The following is a 16,903-nucleotide window of genomic DNA, read 5'->3' on the forward strand; positions in this document are numbered from 1 at the left end:
GTGATCATACAGTTAATAGGAATTGAAGCCTGTAGCCTCGCAACACTGGTCTTCATATTACTGGGAATGAAGGAAACTACCGGGGTTGAGATCTCAAATACAACTGTAGTGCTTTAGTCAGGAAAGTAAATCAGATGATAGCCAGGGAAAATGCATTATATAAATCCTCACCCCCAGTGAAGTGTAATCCAGCCTTCACCAAAAGACATAAATATCTCAGCCTTGGTAATAAATTTATGCTCAACCCATAAATGAGAATCTAAGAGGGTTTCTTTACAACTTAGGGTCAGTGATGCTGAATAAGCTCTAGAAAAAATTTTCTGGCAGAAGTGGTTTGTCACACCAGGTGTTATCAGCATTTATGACAGTTTAGCACATCAACCACTTGATAAGTGAATGAATGCAGTAAGAAATGCAGAAGAGCTATAGCACTGGTGGCAGAGGTAATGAGCACTGCCTGTTACCCTGTCCTTCCCCTCCTCCCTGGCCATGTGTCCATTACAGGAGAAAGAAGCCTGAATGTATGACCATCAGCAAGTAATTCAATTGCTCTAGGCTTGGTTTTATCAACCATAAAATGAAAGCCTTGGGTTAAATGACCTCTATGGTAGGTTGGAATTGCTTGTAAGACTACATGGTAGTTGTTTTTAGAAAAGTAATACAGGTACATGGAAATAAACACTCAAATGTTGTAGAGGCAAGTAATAAGTAAAAATCTTCCCCGTACCCAGCTCCCAGGTCTTTCTCCTCCGAGGTCCCTTTGAACTAATTGTCTATTCCTCTAAATCATATGCATATGCTTCTATTTCCTAATTTATTTACTCTAAGTAGTATCATTTATCTTTGTACTCTTCACGACAAAGAATTTAGTTTACTACATTCTCCTATCTTTTAATTATAGGTATGACTACTTTAATGATTTATATCCATTTCCTTTATTACTTTAGTAGACTCAAAGCACCATTTCTTTTCTTTTTTCTTTTTTTTTTTTTTGCTAAAGCACTATTTCTTTAAAAAAAAAAAATTAATGGAGGTACTGGAGATTGAACCCAGGACGTCCTGCATGCTAAGCACATGCTCTACCACTGAGCTATTCCCTCTCCCCAAAGCACTATTTCTTAATCCATCAATTTCAAGTACTAACTTTGCACTAAGTAAATTAGTGTTCCCTTTGCTTTCCTTCACTTCTCCCCCTGGAATTTCCCAGCTTTTGTCACTTAAATCATTATTTTTATATTGTCCAAATTTATCATGTTTAAATTCTCTCCTGTAACTATGGTTGTCTTTAACACTCTTTCTATAGGTTAATTCTGAAAATTGGAAGGAAATAAAATATAATTATGTGAATATTATTTACTGCAAAACTAGGTAGTGTACTTGCCTGTGCAGAGGAAGATGCAGTCCTGTGTCACCAAACCTGGGTCACTTGAAGAGGAATGCTCCAAGCATCAAAGTCACATTCTTCTTATATTCCACATTTTGCTCAAAATTATTTTACATTGTAGCTTGCTTCACATTATGAATTGCTTTCATTTCTAAATACCTTCGAACTTGAAATCTAGCTTGGCAGTTCTCAAACTTGGCTGGAGTGTAGCCTGAGCATCTGGGTCTCTTAATTTTGCCAGGTTATTCCAGTGAGTAGCCAAAGTTGAGGATCCTGACCACTAATGCCAGTCATGTCTAGTAGAGTCAGAAGTATTGAAACATACTGAGCCCTTTGAAAGCAAGAGCAGAAAGTAAAACCTGATACAAAATGAAGATTTGTAGAACATTTTATTTCTTTTTTGGTTTCAGCTGTCTCCTTCATAACCTACCACTGCTAAGACTGTTTAATACGATGCACTTCTCTGCACTCAGCTTATGAGGTGTTTCATTGGTTATTTGGATGGGGAACTGATTCTGTTTTAAAGTCTATTCTTTTCTTAGATGGACACTCTGGGGCAGGTGAGCTGGAAATACTGTAAAGAAACTACTGTGTGAAATTTCATCAGATCCTTGATATCCAGACTTACGTTTCAATGACTGATTTTTTTCCTTGTGTCTAAGAATTTAACATGCATTGTGTTTCCAGGATTCCAATCTAATTTTGTCTAATTTCCAGGGTCAGCTGAAAGGCTGTTGTTCCCTTTCGATCCTCCTATCAAGACACCTAGATGTGCGCGAGCCAGGCTGGCTGGCCTCGGGTTCTAGTAGGTGTAGCAGGCTGTGAAGAGAGACTGGGTGGAAGCAGTACCAGAAGAGCCTGTGTGAACATACTGTCCTTTGGCCGCCTGGCAGTTAGCCTAAAAAACAAGTGTGAGAGAGGAGACTGAGTCAGAGCAACCCTGGGCTTTGACTCCCTTTGCTTCCCACTGAAACCAGCTCCACCTCCATGTGGATTTTTCTCCTTAAAATGCTGCTGATACCATCCCTTTCCTTCTATAAAATGTTACTCCCTTTTTTTAAATCTCAGTTTTCTGAGCATTTCTCAGGCAAGCCTGAGGTTTGTGTCAGTTACTGGGAAGGTTTTTTAGTACCAACAATATTGCAACAACAGTGCCAGAAATTAAAGTTGAGAAACTTCTCATTCTTACAGCGATAAGGAAATGGAAATTTCAATCCCAACATGGGGAACCTTGGAATAGCTGTTGAATTAGCCTGCTGGGAAACAGACCAGATGTATGGCTGGGCATCAGGCAGGTGTAGCTGAAGTTTCATTAGCAAAAAACTTTTTTGGAATAAATTTTCCATTTCATACCTGTATTTGTCCATAAGACTATGTAGTTTTTACCTAGTTGTTACTGTAATATCATTTGTTATCATGCAAATTCCAATTAAAGGTGAGTCCAGAATTATGAAACCTATAATCACATTTGAATGCTACTTAGCAGACTCGTGTCTTCAAGTCACAGTTGCTATTTTCTGATCTCTCCAGGACTTATTTCTACATCTACAGTGATTTTCAAAGTTAGGTTTCATGGATCTAAGCACTTGTTAGAAATGGAAATTCTCTAGCTTGACCCCAGACCTCCTCAATCACAAACTCAGTGGCTGGGGTCCAGCCGCCTGCGTTTTAATGTGCCCTTAGGGGATTCGGATACACGCTTAGGCTTGAGAATCACCATTCCAGATGATAAACAGCACCCCTTCTTTCGTGTGGATGGCCCTTCCGACCCCTGCTTTCAAAATCCCTCCATCTTACTAGCTACATCTTCCCACCTCATCAGCCACACACCAGCACAGCCATAGCCATCCTTGTCACGAGGTAAAGCACTACCTCTGAAGTCTCCTATCTCCCTTATGCCCCTGAGATGATTTCTTTAGCTTCTTTAAATCTTTCCTTTCCTTTAGTGCCTCATCACTAAACTGGCTACACCTGATTCCTAGCCCAGCCTCCTCTACCATCAGCAAGCTGAATAAGACTATCACTCAAATTTGGTGCTCTTCCACCTCCCTGTTAAACTTTTACTCTTCAACCCTGTTCTTCCCCATTTAGGTTGATCTGAATCTTCCTGCATGCTTAAGGCGGCTGCTGGGAAAATTTAGGATCTAAGTTAACATCCCACAACCTTACTCTCATTTCAGCTGCACCCTGCTTATGCTTGGCCATAACCTCTGGTCAATTTCCTAGCAGACTACTTCAGTGGCTATTCCAAGTTCCCCACCATAAAGACTGAAATCGCCATTCCCTAACCCCTCTCAACAGATGTCCTCACTTGTCATGAGTGATAAACCACTGCAGACCTGATTCCAAGCTCATTCTGTCTCTTCTTTGCTGTCTCTTCACTCCTAAAACCAACTCTGCCACCTGTATTTAATATTTAGTTTCATGAAGCCCTGTTTCCTCTAAGTCCTTGACCTCTCTCAGTCTTTCATCTCTCCTCTGGCTCCTTCTGCTTTACATTTAAACATGGAAAGCTCTCTCCTATTTGGATAAACTCTAAGTTCCCTGAAGGCAGTGGCTGTGTCTGCTTTGTTCACTGCGGTCCCTGGCTCATAGTAGATGCTCAAAAAAAAAAAAAAAGTTACCCTTTTTTGTTCTCATCTCTCCTGATAACTTTTCTGGGCCTTTTCCTGCCAAACATCTTGAATGAGCACCTTTCCTCTACTGAACCTGTTTTGTTGAAGGTCACTGATAATGCCCCTTAATGCCAATATCAGCCTTTTCTCTGCGTTTACTTTGAATCTTTCCGTAGTGTGTTGTTATTGATCCCTTGACACTTGATTCTGTCTGTTCCCAGAATCCTTGGTTCATCTTAATATGTTATCACTGCTTGTCTTGGTGGCTTCTCTTCTTTATCTTCCCCAAATGAAAGGTGTCCTAGGTTCATTCCTTGGCTCTCTCATCTGTCTCTGTGGAAACTGTCCTTCAATCTGCTGGCATCAACTCTATTCCCAGTGTGGATAATTCAAAACTCTCTCCAGCCTTAGCCTTCCTGCTAAGCTCTAATGCCACATTTTCCAATGCCTGGTAGACAATCTCTGGAGATACCTTCATGGCCTGAAGAAGGCCATGAGAGCCAGGTCCCAGGTATTCACTTGATCAAGTATACAAGAGGTAGTAGCATCTTACCAGAGCCCGCTTCATAAAAGCTTCCTGGGTTGCCTTCTTGTTTGCAGCCTTGCCACCCCAGGCAGCCAGTGCACTGGCCTGAAGGGCCCGTCCGTAAGAGAAACTTAGTTTCCAGGGCTTTGGTAGAGGGCAAAGGTTGATAGCGTTGAGGTTGAGAGTAGCATCCTCTTCACTCATGCCACCAGACAAAAAGCAGATGCCTGGAAGGAGAGAAACCATCCCACTCTGCTAGTCCCAGCTCTGTTCCCTGCTTGGGAAAGCAAGCAAGGAGCCTAAAAGAAACGTAGCATCTCAGTCTTTCCTCTACTTGATTTGCAAAAGGACTGGGTTGGAGAAATTAGTTTGCCCTCGCTGAGGCTAGTTGGGCTAAGGGGAGAAAGGCTTTCATAAATAAGAGGGCAGTCAGATGTTGAGGAAATCAACAGACTGTGTGCATCTGGACAGACTCGGAATAGGTGGTGTCACGGAATGCGAGAAGTACTGGCTGCCCGTGGGACAGCAGAGGTCTGTTTCATGAATAGAAGCAGACTCCTGGACAAGCGCAAATGCTAGTGGCACTCCTTCAAAGAACAAGGATGAAGACCTCAAGTCAGAGAAGAAAGGAAACCTTACCAGGAACAGCTGCAGGAACAGTACGGTGGAGAGCTGTGACAGTGGCCATTGCCACTTGCTCTGGAGTATATTTCTTGGTGCAGGCATGTCCAGCTGTCACCATGTTAGGCTTCAACAGGGTGCCCTCCAAGTAAACATGATGGTCATTTAAGGCCTTGTAGACAGCAGCCAGGACCTGAAGGACAAGAAGTCCAGACAGGTGAAACCCAGAGCCCGCTATAGAGTCACCTGACCTTGGCACTTTTACACCACAGGGATGCAGGATGAAGGAATTTCCATATGTTTCTTGGCCAAGCCTTCCCAACCAGCCCCTAGGCCTAGTCAGAATAATGCACTGCAGACCACAGCCACTGAGCACAGCCAAGCTGGCCTGTCCTTGCTGTCCCTCCCCTAACTGCTCACTGCATGGACCACTGACATGGCTCTGCTTCCTAGAGCCCTTCATACCTTCCTTCTCATCACTCCCTTTGGCCAATGGAGCCTGCCTTGATTTAGTTAGCTGTGAACATTTAAATTGGCCCCTATTCTCCACCCCTGTAGACGCTGAGTGATCATAAAAATGCATTTTAGAGACAGAAGTGTTTTCAGATCTCATTTCAGTCCACCGCATTTTCCAAGTGGAGAACTGAGGTCAGGTTTTATTATGACTCTCTTACTTTCCTACAGATATACTCTGGCTAATTTAGAAAGTCACATGTGAAAAAAAATACTTTCTAATTACAGTTTCTCATAGGAGCCTCATCTTATTTCAGATGTCTTAGTTTATACATAATGGAACTGAGGTCCAGAAAGTTAATGTGACTTGCCTCAGGTCCACAACTGGGAACACGGATTCTCAAGCCCTAGTCTTGGTACTGCAGATCCTGTGTTTTTTCTGCAGTGAGCACACCACTTGCCCCCAAAGAGTAGAAAATTTGATAACTCCTCCTTACCTCCTCAATGCTACATTATGATTCTAACTGAAGAACACTTCCTATATAACAGCTGATATATATGAAGTAACAACTGTTACTTAAAAACAGATTTTTCAAGTGGCGTTAGGATCTTTATATCTGAGACTTACTTTCTCAGTAACATACTGGCAGTGCTCCATGTCATGGTCTCCATCAGGAATTACCTCTGGTTCAACAATGGGTACCAGCCCATTCTAAAAAGGAAAAAGGAGGGGACAGAGTGAAGCTCTGCTCACTGGGATCCTTTCCTTAAGAAGGTATTTAACAGTTGCAACTGGTATAAAATGAAGCCCTTATGGAGAAATACCATACAGGTAACTTAAAGACAATGAAAAGAAATGTAATGGGATGTCTAGTGAGCATTTGTGGCTTAGCTAAAAAAGAACAGTGGGGGGGAAAGTTTTCCTGGGAATGGGGTAAAATAAATGCAAACTTAATTTCTATGTCTTATTCTAGAGACTACTCTAACTACTTCAGAACCTAGCTGTCACCCTTTTAGGACATTCAAGCTTAAATCACTAAGAAAGCTTCCTCTTGCATGGGTTAATTAAAGAATTCAAGCAGTGTTTACAATTCTAATTGGGAATCTCCAGATGCCCACAACTCAGGTAACCCCAACATAGCACCCGCTAAAGCAAATCAGACTTAACTTGGATCCCAGACTCCACATACATTGGAAACTTTAGTATCAGGCGACCATCCTCTAAGAAATTATTTGGATGGGGACTAGATCAGAGCTGTCATCCTTGAGCTGGGGGTTTAAGAGAATCATGTCCTTGAACATGGTGGAGCAAAGACAAGTAAGTGCCTTGGCCTCAAGAGCTATTGCTTTTAAGACTCAGCTCACAGTGCTTTGGTAGAGGGCTGCAGTGAGCGGTGTTTGCCTTTTTTTTGACTCACAGCTGACTTGTGAAACCACATCTTTTCCCTACCACGCCTGGCTACAGCAAAGGTAATGAAAAATGCCACGAGAGAAAAGGAGGGGTCACGTGTGGTTGTACTGAAACTGGAAAGATGGACTCTAAAGAAAGCTCTCGCCTCCTGTTTTTTAAGCCCAAAGGGAAGGAAGAGCACCTGCTGACAGATGCTGGCATAGCGGGCCAGGGTGTTGGCATTTTCCTGGATTGCAAGTTGGGATGGGCAGTGGTTGTCAATCCTCAGCACAGCACGCCATTTCCCAAAGTCAGCACCATCTTTCTTATACTGGGCACAGCGTTGAGAAAGGCCATCCAGCCCTGCAAGTCACGAGAGAGAGAGACTTCTTTGCACCCCTGTCCCTGACCCTGGGGCTGCTGATAAAGTGAAGGAGTTCACCCTTGGCTTAGCTTTCAGTCACAAAGCTTGAGGGACCAAAACATCCAGGCAAAGAAACATTAATTCCAATACTGAGCCAAAAGACCTGGGTTTAACAAATACACTTTTGATTGTATATACTCTATAAGATACTCTATAAGAAGAATAAAGGGAACCAATATTTATTCAGAACTTACTATGTTCCAGGCATGATTCTAGGCATTTTGCACACCTTATCTCATTTAATTATCATAACAACCCTAACAGTTGTTACAGTATTACAACCTAGTAGTCATAACAATATAACCCTCGTAGTTATAGACTCATTTTACAGACTTAGAAACTGAGGCTCTGAGAGGTTAAGTGATTTCTCCAAGTTTGAGGAGCTAAAGAGTGACAGAGCTGGGATTCAGATTCCGCTTAGCTAATCCAATGCTGTGGTTTATACTTGTCAACTTGGGCAGTGGTGTGCTATGCAAAACGATCCAAGTCGTACGTGATGGAAGCAGGATTCAGATCCAAGTGTGTCTGATCCCATAGCTTGGGCTCTTTCCTCTCTACTGCTGCTGCTGGATTTTTCTCTAAAATAATATTACCAAGTACAGAGTATCTTCTCTGTGCAAAGCATTGTGGTAAGCATTCATGTACATTGTCTAATTTAATCCCCAGGACTATTCCATGAAGTAGTTATTGTTATCCCATTTTAACTGAGACCCAGAACATTTAAGTGACTAGCCTGAGGGCACACAGTTATTGAGTTGAGGAGCTGAGATTGAAGAACAGGTGTGTGGCTCTAAAACTAGTGTGATATTCGTTTTTGTTTTCCCCTCGGTCACTTCTTGCTTGCCTTCATTTCTGGCATATATTGGCAAGATCCATATCAGTGGGTAATATCCTTACCTTGAGTGCTGGTTTCTTTGTTTGTTCCTGCAAGGGGAGCAACTCCTTGGTCTAACTGTGAATATAAATATTTAACAAGTAATTACCAGGTGTCAGGTGTCCCAGTAAAACACAAGCAGAGCCCCTGGTGCTAACTGGTAGCTCTCATCTTTTATAAACCAAAGAATTAGGAAAGTGTATTAGTCATTGAGGGAACACAATTCAGTCCAAAGCAGAAGGGAAGTTATCTGGAAGGAACAGTGTAAGAGTGTCAACCCTAAGAGGATGGAAACTATGGAAAGCACAGGCCTGGAGCTTTGGAAGTAAGAAGTCATCTGACAGAACCTGGGATGTAGAGGTGCCATAAAAGAGCAGCCTCCTTTAAATTATTCATTCATTTATTGAAGAGACATTTATTAAGCACCTGCACATAACAAGCACTATGCTATTACAGGAGATAAAAGGAAAAAGGATGTAGCCTCTCACATAGCAGAGGCTAAGGTTATGAGCCCGTGGAAGGAGACAGTGTGGGCCTGAACTGGCTCCAGTTTTGCCTTGTTGTGGGCAAGTTATACTACGCCTTGTAATTCTGTTTTCTCTCCTCATCTGTAAAAGAGGGATTAATTATGCTGTACAGCAGAAATTCACACATTGTAACTGACTATACTTCAGTAAAAATTAATTAACTAATTAATTAGTTAATTAAAAGAGGGATTATAATTGAGTCTACCTTCAGAGGTTGTGAAGAGGAGTAAATGAGTGCTTGGAGTCCTAAGCACTCAACAAATACTAAGGGTCCCTCTTGAGAAGTTCATGCTGTTTTGGAAGACCTAGTTCCAGCAGTACAATAAGTACTTCAGCAATGATAGCTATCATGAGCTAAATAATAATGACGCGATAGAAACTGTCTTTAAAACTCATTTCATCCTTCTAAGAACCTTATGGGGTAGGTACTATTATTCCCATTTTAGAAATGAAGAAATCGAGAAACAAAGAGACTAAGTACCTTGTAGGAAAGTGGTTGAAAGAAGAGGGTACTGGAAAAGCTCAGAAGAGGACCTGGTTCTCAGGAGGAAGGTGACGATGGAAAGGAGAGAGAACAGCAATCAGATGGTGAGAGTGTCCGCACGTTGGCCCTGCCCGAGCCACTGTGCTGGGAGCGCGGCTGCGGTGAGATGGAGGCGAGATTTATTCACCTTGATTCCCACCACGATCCCTTTTTCCTTGAGGATGTCTCTAAACAGCTTTCCCTGGCTGTCCTTCTGGTAGAGGGTCTCATGGAAGAGGATCACACCCCCGATGCTCTGGTTGACAGAGCTGTCCACGGTGAAGAGGAGTTCTCTGAACTGCCGGCGGTTCTCTTCCGTGTTCTCCACCTTGATCCTCTGCAGGCGGCTTCCCATGGTGCCTACGGCGAGTGGGTGAGGGCAGCATAAGGAGCAAGCCGGGGCTTCCCTGCTGCCCTCCTCCACACCAGCTCAGTGACCCTCACCAGGATGGGCAGCAACACTCTCTTTTTCGCCCCAGATCTTCAGAACTCCTACCTCTTTATTTTGTCTCCCCAGGGAAAGACCTTGGTTGCTGTCAAGACTCTGGGGAGGGATGCATGGACTGGGCATTCCAGGGGCAGGGTGGAAGCTGCCATCAGGTCCAAGTGGGTCTGTAAGGCCCTCAGGCCTCTCTAGCTGTCCCCTGGTCCAGCCCTCCATCTCACTGGCTGTACGCACAGTGGAAGGAGTGATGGTGCAGGCTCTTGACTTCTCTGGCTTCTACCATTTTATAGTGGGCCGCAGCCCTGCCACAGCTCACCCTGGTGCCATCCTGAGCTTCTTTCAGCCACAAGCTCTTTCCTGTTCCATGTATGGACACTTCCCTGCTCTCTCTGCCCTTCCTTGGCTGACCTCACACTGACTTCTAACTAGCAGCAGAGGTCTTATCCAGGTTACTGAGTTCCTGACTTTGCTACGGCTTAGATTCAAATGACCTCTGGCAAGTGGCCTTAAAATGAAGGGCTTGAGCCTGTTCCCCTGGTTTTCAGAAACCTGCCTTCTGGAATGGCAAGATTCAAAAGGGCTACGCTTACCGAGTCTTCTGCCCCCACTCCTGTATATATAAACCTTTCATTGCTCTGAGAGGAAAGGGAATGCGATTATAAAGGTGCCTTTGCTAAGTGCAGAATCAAGGGTCTGCTTGTTGTATGATGTTTCTTGCACTCACCTACAGACTCATCTGCAGCCAGGATCCCCTTCCCATTGGCAACAATGCGCTGGGCAGTTTCTGAGAGCTCCTTCTTCTGTTCTGGGGTGAGGGCTGAAAACTGGTAGGCCATGGTGACAGGTCTGGAAAAGAGTGCAGAAGAGTCAGTTGTGAACAGAACTGTGGGTCACTCACATGGATTCATGACCAAGACAGTAGGTGTGCAGAAAAGCCCTGTAGGCTCTCTGACATTTCTGGTCCATTTCCACAACTGGATGAACAAATGAGATCTGTTTTGGGTTTTTTTTTCCCCCTGAGCCTAAGTAGTTCCAATTAGCCATAATGGATGAAGGTGGGATGCCAAATTTCATGGTGATCCTAAATAGAGTGCCTTCCAGAAAGCCTTCAGGATCACTGATACTGAGACTAAACCAGCTAATGAGTGATCCACTTAAATCTGACAAATAGAGGGCATGGCAGTAATTGACTCTGTCTCTCTTCTGTGGACTTCTGGAGCCATCAGGTGGCCTGGATGGCTTGAGGCCAGGACAGTGAGGCTCTCAGCTTCTGTGGTCATCCTCATTTTGCTCTGTTAGACTGCAGTCCCACCAGAGTATTCTCTAGGAGCAAGCCTGAGAGGAGAAACCACCATTTGGCCTTGAATTTAACCTCCCTTCAGCTTTGGGACATAGAGGGTGGGGTGCAAGTCTCCTTTTTCTTATATTCAACCACCTATAAGACCATTTGGGGTAGATGGGAAGATTTTCCCTAAGTGCCTCTGGGCCAGAGGTTCCCGGAAGCTCTAAGGATGCTGACATCAGATATTGATTCCTGCTCCAGTAATTCTCAGGTTCACTGCTTTGGCAAGGAGAGACTCTGGCTCCAAGATCCCCTACCCAAGCAACCTCTTCAGCAGTGGTCATCTGAAAGGGATCATTGATCCTGTTTGGCTGCCACTTTGGGCTAGTCTTGAAAATGCAAGCTCATAGGGCTCTCATCTTAGATGTCAGAAAAAATGCTTTTGCATAGGTTGGATTATCAAAGAAAAAAAAATGGAAGTGAGGATTACCTTGAGCAATTTCCTATTCAACCCTGGTCTCTGCCTTTCCCCAGTCTCCTCTCCCCTCATACACTCATACAAGGGCAGATGTCCTGTGTCTGCTTTCCATTTCCTGGAAGCTAAGGGACACCTCACTTCTCATTAGATCCACTCGACAATGAGGTAACCAGGACAGGTATTATCTTCATTAATTAGTGAACAAGCCAAGACTCAGAAAAGTTAACTGAATTGCCCAAGGTCCCAGCTAGGATGAGGCAGAGCCCTCCACCCAGTTTTACTTCTCATGTCAAACTGATCTTTTCACATTTTCTGCCTCCCTTCTAGGCATTCTAGGTTCAGCACTCTATCCCTTGATACAAGAAGTCAATGGCTACTGAACCAATAATTCATAAGAAGGTATAACTGATGTCACTCTTATTGGGGCTACTCTCACTTTACACTTAACTCCACAGAACAGAACCACAAATGCCATCACTGGGGTACCAGGATAGGCTAGTGGGCAACGATTTCTAGAGAAGATGATTTCCCAAGACCCCTCACATCCCAGCCACCTGAATACAGTGTCTCCCCAGTTTACACATTAGTTCCTAAACTGTAGACAGTGACTGTTAGCTTTGGCTCTGACTTTTAGACCGAAGTGCAAACTTTTTCTTGCAGTTTAGATATTTGCACAAAGGAGTTGACAATTATCAAAAAACAAAGACGTTTTCTTAATGAAACAAAAGGAAAACATAGCCCAATAACAGCAAATGATCATTTATTGCCAAGCACTTTGCTAATTGCTTTACATGCACTATAAAATTTATTCTTCACAATAATCTCAGAAGGCAGCTGGACTTCCCCCAACTGTGTAATAGATGAGAAAATAATATAAGACAGTTTAATTATTTGTCCAAGGACAAACAGCTAATAAGGCAGAAAGTTGGGATAAGGGGCAGGACTCCCTCTTAAAGAAAGAGTGAGCTTGGCGAAAGAAATTGGCCTTTGGATGACTCCAGTGTCCTTGATGACGCCCCCGGAGTGCCTGGTGATGACATCCCAGAGGATCCTCAGGCTGTGGACCATTATCCACATGCCACATTACTACTTCATAAATATCTGAATCATTCACACAGAAGTAGATCAGACAGACCTGGGTTCAAGGACCAGCTCTGCCTCCTCCTCATTGGCCCCACAGGCAAGGTGGTAACTTCCCTGAGTCTAGGTTTACTATGGATTAAATGGCTATAATATTTGCTCTGCTTGTATCATTGCCCAGTGGTCAAATGTGACCTGTGAGCACACTACTCATTGTATTTGCTCAAAATATATTTGTTGAATCGCATGATAAACATTAAGATGGTTTATAAAGCATTATGAAAATGTCAGGCATCGCTAGTTCTCTCCTTTTCAATTTTTAAAACAATAATTGTTCACTACCAAGCTATTTTCTTCAGTCTGTGTGCTGACTCAACCAGAAAAAAACAGAGAAAAGGTCAAATTGAACCAATACTGTTAACGGGAAGTTAAACTTCTACAAAGGGATTAAAGTTCTGCACCACATCAGCACAAATGTTGCTTCTCTGTTAATCATAAAACAGGGGCGCAGGCCAACGTTCACCACCGGAAGACAGGAGGCCAGCTGGGAGACAGTGATGATAGAGAATGATTTCTGTGTCCCTGGGCTTCTGCTTACTGAGGTCTCAAGCCAGCTTTTTAAAAAGTGGAAAATTGTTCACATTACATGATAAAGTAAAAAAAAAAAAAAAAAGCAAGTTTCAGAAAGGTATGCAATACATAGTATCACTGTTTTTAAATTAAAAAAAATGGTATACACACATACTGTATTTGGGTCTATATAAGCGGAGAATAACTACACTGGGGTTACTTCCGGGGAATGGAATCGGGTGGGTGACTCACAAATCACTCTATGGAGTTTTTGTAATGTTTGATTTCTCAGTGAATGAGCTTACATAGGCATCTTTTACTGTACATAATATATTAACAAATAGACAGTAAACACAGAAAAACAGAACTACAAGTGACCTCAGAGATATCTGTACCAACCCTGCTAACTTTAGAGATGGAGAAACTGAGGCCCAGAAGGAATATGTCTGATGCCCCTTCTAAGTTGTGATTGTAAATCACATTCTACTAGCTTACGACTTGGAGTCCTTTTTCCAGTCCTTCTTCAGCAAAACAGCAGATGAAACCCTACAGTATAGTTCTTTCTACCTTCCCCAAAGAGATTCTGTGAAAAGATAATAATTTGTAAATTATCAATATTTAATTCCTGGAGAAATAGAAGGGAGTAGAGAGTCCATTTGCTTCTCCATGTACAAGGCAGGTGGATTTTTCAAGAAGACATGAGGGGCTTATCTACTGAAAGCCTATGACAGTTAGGCAGTGCACACAGCACTTGTACACACAGGTGCAGGAAGATGCCCACAACTTCACTGTATATCCTGATACCACAGTGACAAACGCAGTGAGGTGCTCCAGAACAGCCTGCCCCCTGGTGCTTTTGGACACACGTGGAGCAGCTCAGAAAAAGACCTGAGTGTTGCTCTTTCCTCTAAACTATGCCAAAGGAGCTCCTAGGTTTACAGCAATTACACTCCATTTCCTGCCCCAGCACCTCAGGTCTAGCCTGGGCAGTCCCCAGATGTGCATTAGCTAAAGTAATGGTGGCCACAGAGCCAGAGCCCCTGCTGGACCCACACTGGCTAATGGAACCCCAGGGAACTACTTACAGAGAAGTTTATTTTAAAAGGCAACATATCCTCACAACATGCCTATTCTTCAGCTAGTAGAACAAATGCACCAAAATGCATTAGCAGCTTTTGATTCCTAATATCTTAAGCTGCAGGATCTTCAGAGTAGAAAATGTTATGGAAGGTAGCAAACAAGGGAAGAGTTTGACAATTGGTAATCAAATGACGACTATGCTCTGCAATGCCTGTTCCATTTTCTTGTTTGAGCAGTGGGTGAAGACAAAGGGTAAAATGGGCCAAGAGTTCATTTCTATGACAAAGAAATATCAGCGCTGGTACTAGTCGGTGTGGGCAGAAAATGAAGAAAATGACACAAGGCGATAGATACGTAAATAAATCATCTCACCGGAACAAGCAGTTGTTATGGTGAGAGCAGAAATGAGCAGGAACCTCGAATACTGAGTTGAACCTAACCAAATAGGAACATTCAAGCTGTTTTTCCTAAGCCAAGGACTCAGAAGAGCCCGCATACAGGTACCACCGGTACCAGGCATTGCCACCGCTCAGAGAAGCAGGAGAGGTAGGGAGAGAAAGCCATTTCAGCAGACCATCACGTTTCCAGCCACCATTCAGTTTTTCCTGAAACCAGAAGCACACAAACTTTCCCCTCTCCGTGCTTAGTGCTGTCACTAACCCCTCACTCCCGGGTGCAGTCCCGGTAGGCAAAGGGAGTCCTTTTACTTACAGTGTGAGAGAGCAGAGTCCTCTCAGATATTGGAAGCTGTGGAAGAGACAGCAGCTGCCAAACAGGATGAATCTTCAGGAACACACAGTTTTTATAGACTTCTCATCAAAGCGTTTTTTTCTTTTTAAGTTTTACCCTCCCCTTCCCACCCTGTCCTCCTAGGGAGGTGTTTAACCAGTAACTCTGATTGGCTCGTAAACAGCCAGTCCGTCTAATTATGCTCACACACTCTTCGTACTCAGAGTGTTAAAGCTGTAAGGGATGTCAAGAGACCATGTAGTTCTTAATCCAGACTCTTCACATTACAGGTGTGGAAAAGGAGACACAGAGGATTAGGGGAGTCCCTTCAGTCACACAGCGAGTGAATGACTGGGCTGTGGAGGCCACCAAGGGAAACTGGGAAGCGTGTTAGGTTAGCTCCAGCACCTACTACACACTTAACCTTGGTCAAGCTTCTTTTCACTTCTCTGAGCCTGAAGTTCCTCCTCTGTAAAGTGAGATCTGAACCTCACAAGAGCTCTAAATGAGTTTGTAAAGTGCCTGCACACAGTAGGCATTCAAAGATCCTTCCTAGTTCCCCCAGAGGAAGCTGGGCACTGATGGTTTTAATGTCAGAACATAGTGTCTTTTACTCTCTTCTCATTCTCTCCTAACCTGTACATTTTTGTCTTTAAAGTTGGAAAAAACCAGAATAAAACTCAAAGTGATTGATGTAAGCCATCAGCTCATCTAGTTACAGCACTGTCTGGATACAGGTCATTCTAAAAGAGTGTTTTCCCTGAGCATTAAACCAAAATCTAATTCAAGAGAAGGCAAATAAAAATAGTGTATACTTCCTGAGGCAAATAATGAATAAGGCAAATAAAAGTTATGGGGAAATCTAAAAACAATGGGATGACCATGATCACAGGAAAGTATCCATTCTCAGGAATATGAATATGTTCATACTCCTTTGGAATAACTCATAAGAGAAAAACGCTAAAAAACCAAAGTTCTCTATAGTATAGAGTGTAACATTATAATGAGTGAAATGTCAATGAAATAAAAGAAAAGGAAGCAGGGAGTTATGTTATTTAAACAGAGTTTAGGCTCAGACAGCTTCTAAAAGTGAGAGTGTTAAACACTGAATGTGATTATTGAAGGCTTTGTCTAGGGAAGTTTGGCCAAGCCCTGTCCTGAGGATAACCCAGGGCCAGCCCGGGTGAAGTTCCCTCAGCTCTCTTGACTCCACCTGCCTCCCCAAGGCACACTTTCTGGTTTCTTCATCTCCACCTGGTACTCGTTCAAGCACCCAGTGCTTGATTCCTCAGACCAAGATGATCTGATCTGGGGACACGTGAGCTTTCATCAAATCTGATTTTTGTGGAAGGAGAAAAGAGGAACAAGGAAGTTGATAAAAGAATGGAGAGTGGGGTTGGTGACAGATGTTGGGGGTCAGGGCTGGGGTGGTGAGAACTGTGACTGAAACATTCTACCCGCTGAGAGATTCATGGTAGAAATAATTTCACTTATGTTACTAGTACTAATTATTCTTGTTTTAACAATGACAACAGTAACAATAGCTCTTTTAAAAAATTCTGTGACGCATCTGATTCTTCCTATATATTATCTCCACTCTCAGCACCTCTCAGAGGAAATGTTTATTAGCCTCATTTTCTGGATAAGGAAACTCTGGTTCAGAGAGGTTCAGTAACTCACCTAGAGTCACAGAACAGGTACAGGGAGAGCTGTTTCACTCCAAGTCTGTGGTCTAAAGCAGAGCTGCTTATGTTTTGGTAACTTCAGACTGCAGAGATTAGTTCTTTTCCTCTCCCCCTCCCAGCAGTTTATAACCTTGGACGTTAAACCTGCATTAAACAGGAAAACATGACTTGCGTCGGCAGACCTAGGTGGCCCTGATCTTGCTGAGCATCGTTTCAC

General features: G+C 43.2%; 1 protein-coding gene across 1 annotated transcript; it reads right to left on the reverse strand.

The window, feature by feature from the left end:
• Positions 1–1,754: 1,754 nt before the first annotated feature.
• ALDOB (aldolase, fructose-bisphosphate B) lies at positions 1,755–15,134 on the reverse strand. Its single transcript, XM_006185232.3, has 9 exons — positions 14,984–15,134; positions 10,507–10,628; positions 9,486–9,697; positions 8,311–8,365; positions 7,192–7,352; positions 6,228–6,311; positions 5,165–5,339; positions 4,553–4,752; positions 1,755–2,282 (listed from the first exon to the last, which is right to left on the reverse strand). The coding sequence occupies exons 2-9, from the start codon at positions 10,616–10,618 to the stop codon at positions 2,187–2,189; spliced, it is 1,095 nt and encodes a 364-aa protein (XP_006185294.1). The 5' UTR covers positions 10,619–10,628; positions 14,984–15,134; the 3' UTR covers positions 1,755–2,186.
• Between the last annotated feature and the right edge of the window lie 1,769 nt (positions 15,135–16,903).

Source organism: Camelus ferus, chromosome 4 (assembly GCF_009834535.1).
Source record: "Camelus ferus isolate YT-003-E chromosome 4, BCGSAC_Cfer_1.0, whole genome shotgun sequence".
NCBI classification, from domain to species: Eukaryota; Metazoa; Chordata; class Mammalia; order Artiodactyla; family Camelidae; genus Camelus; species Camelus ferus.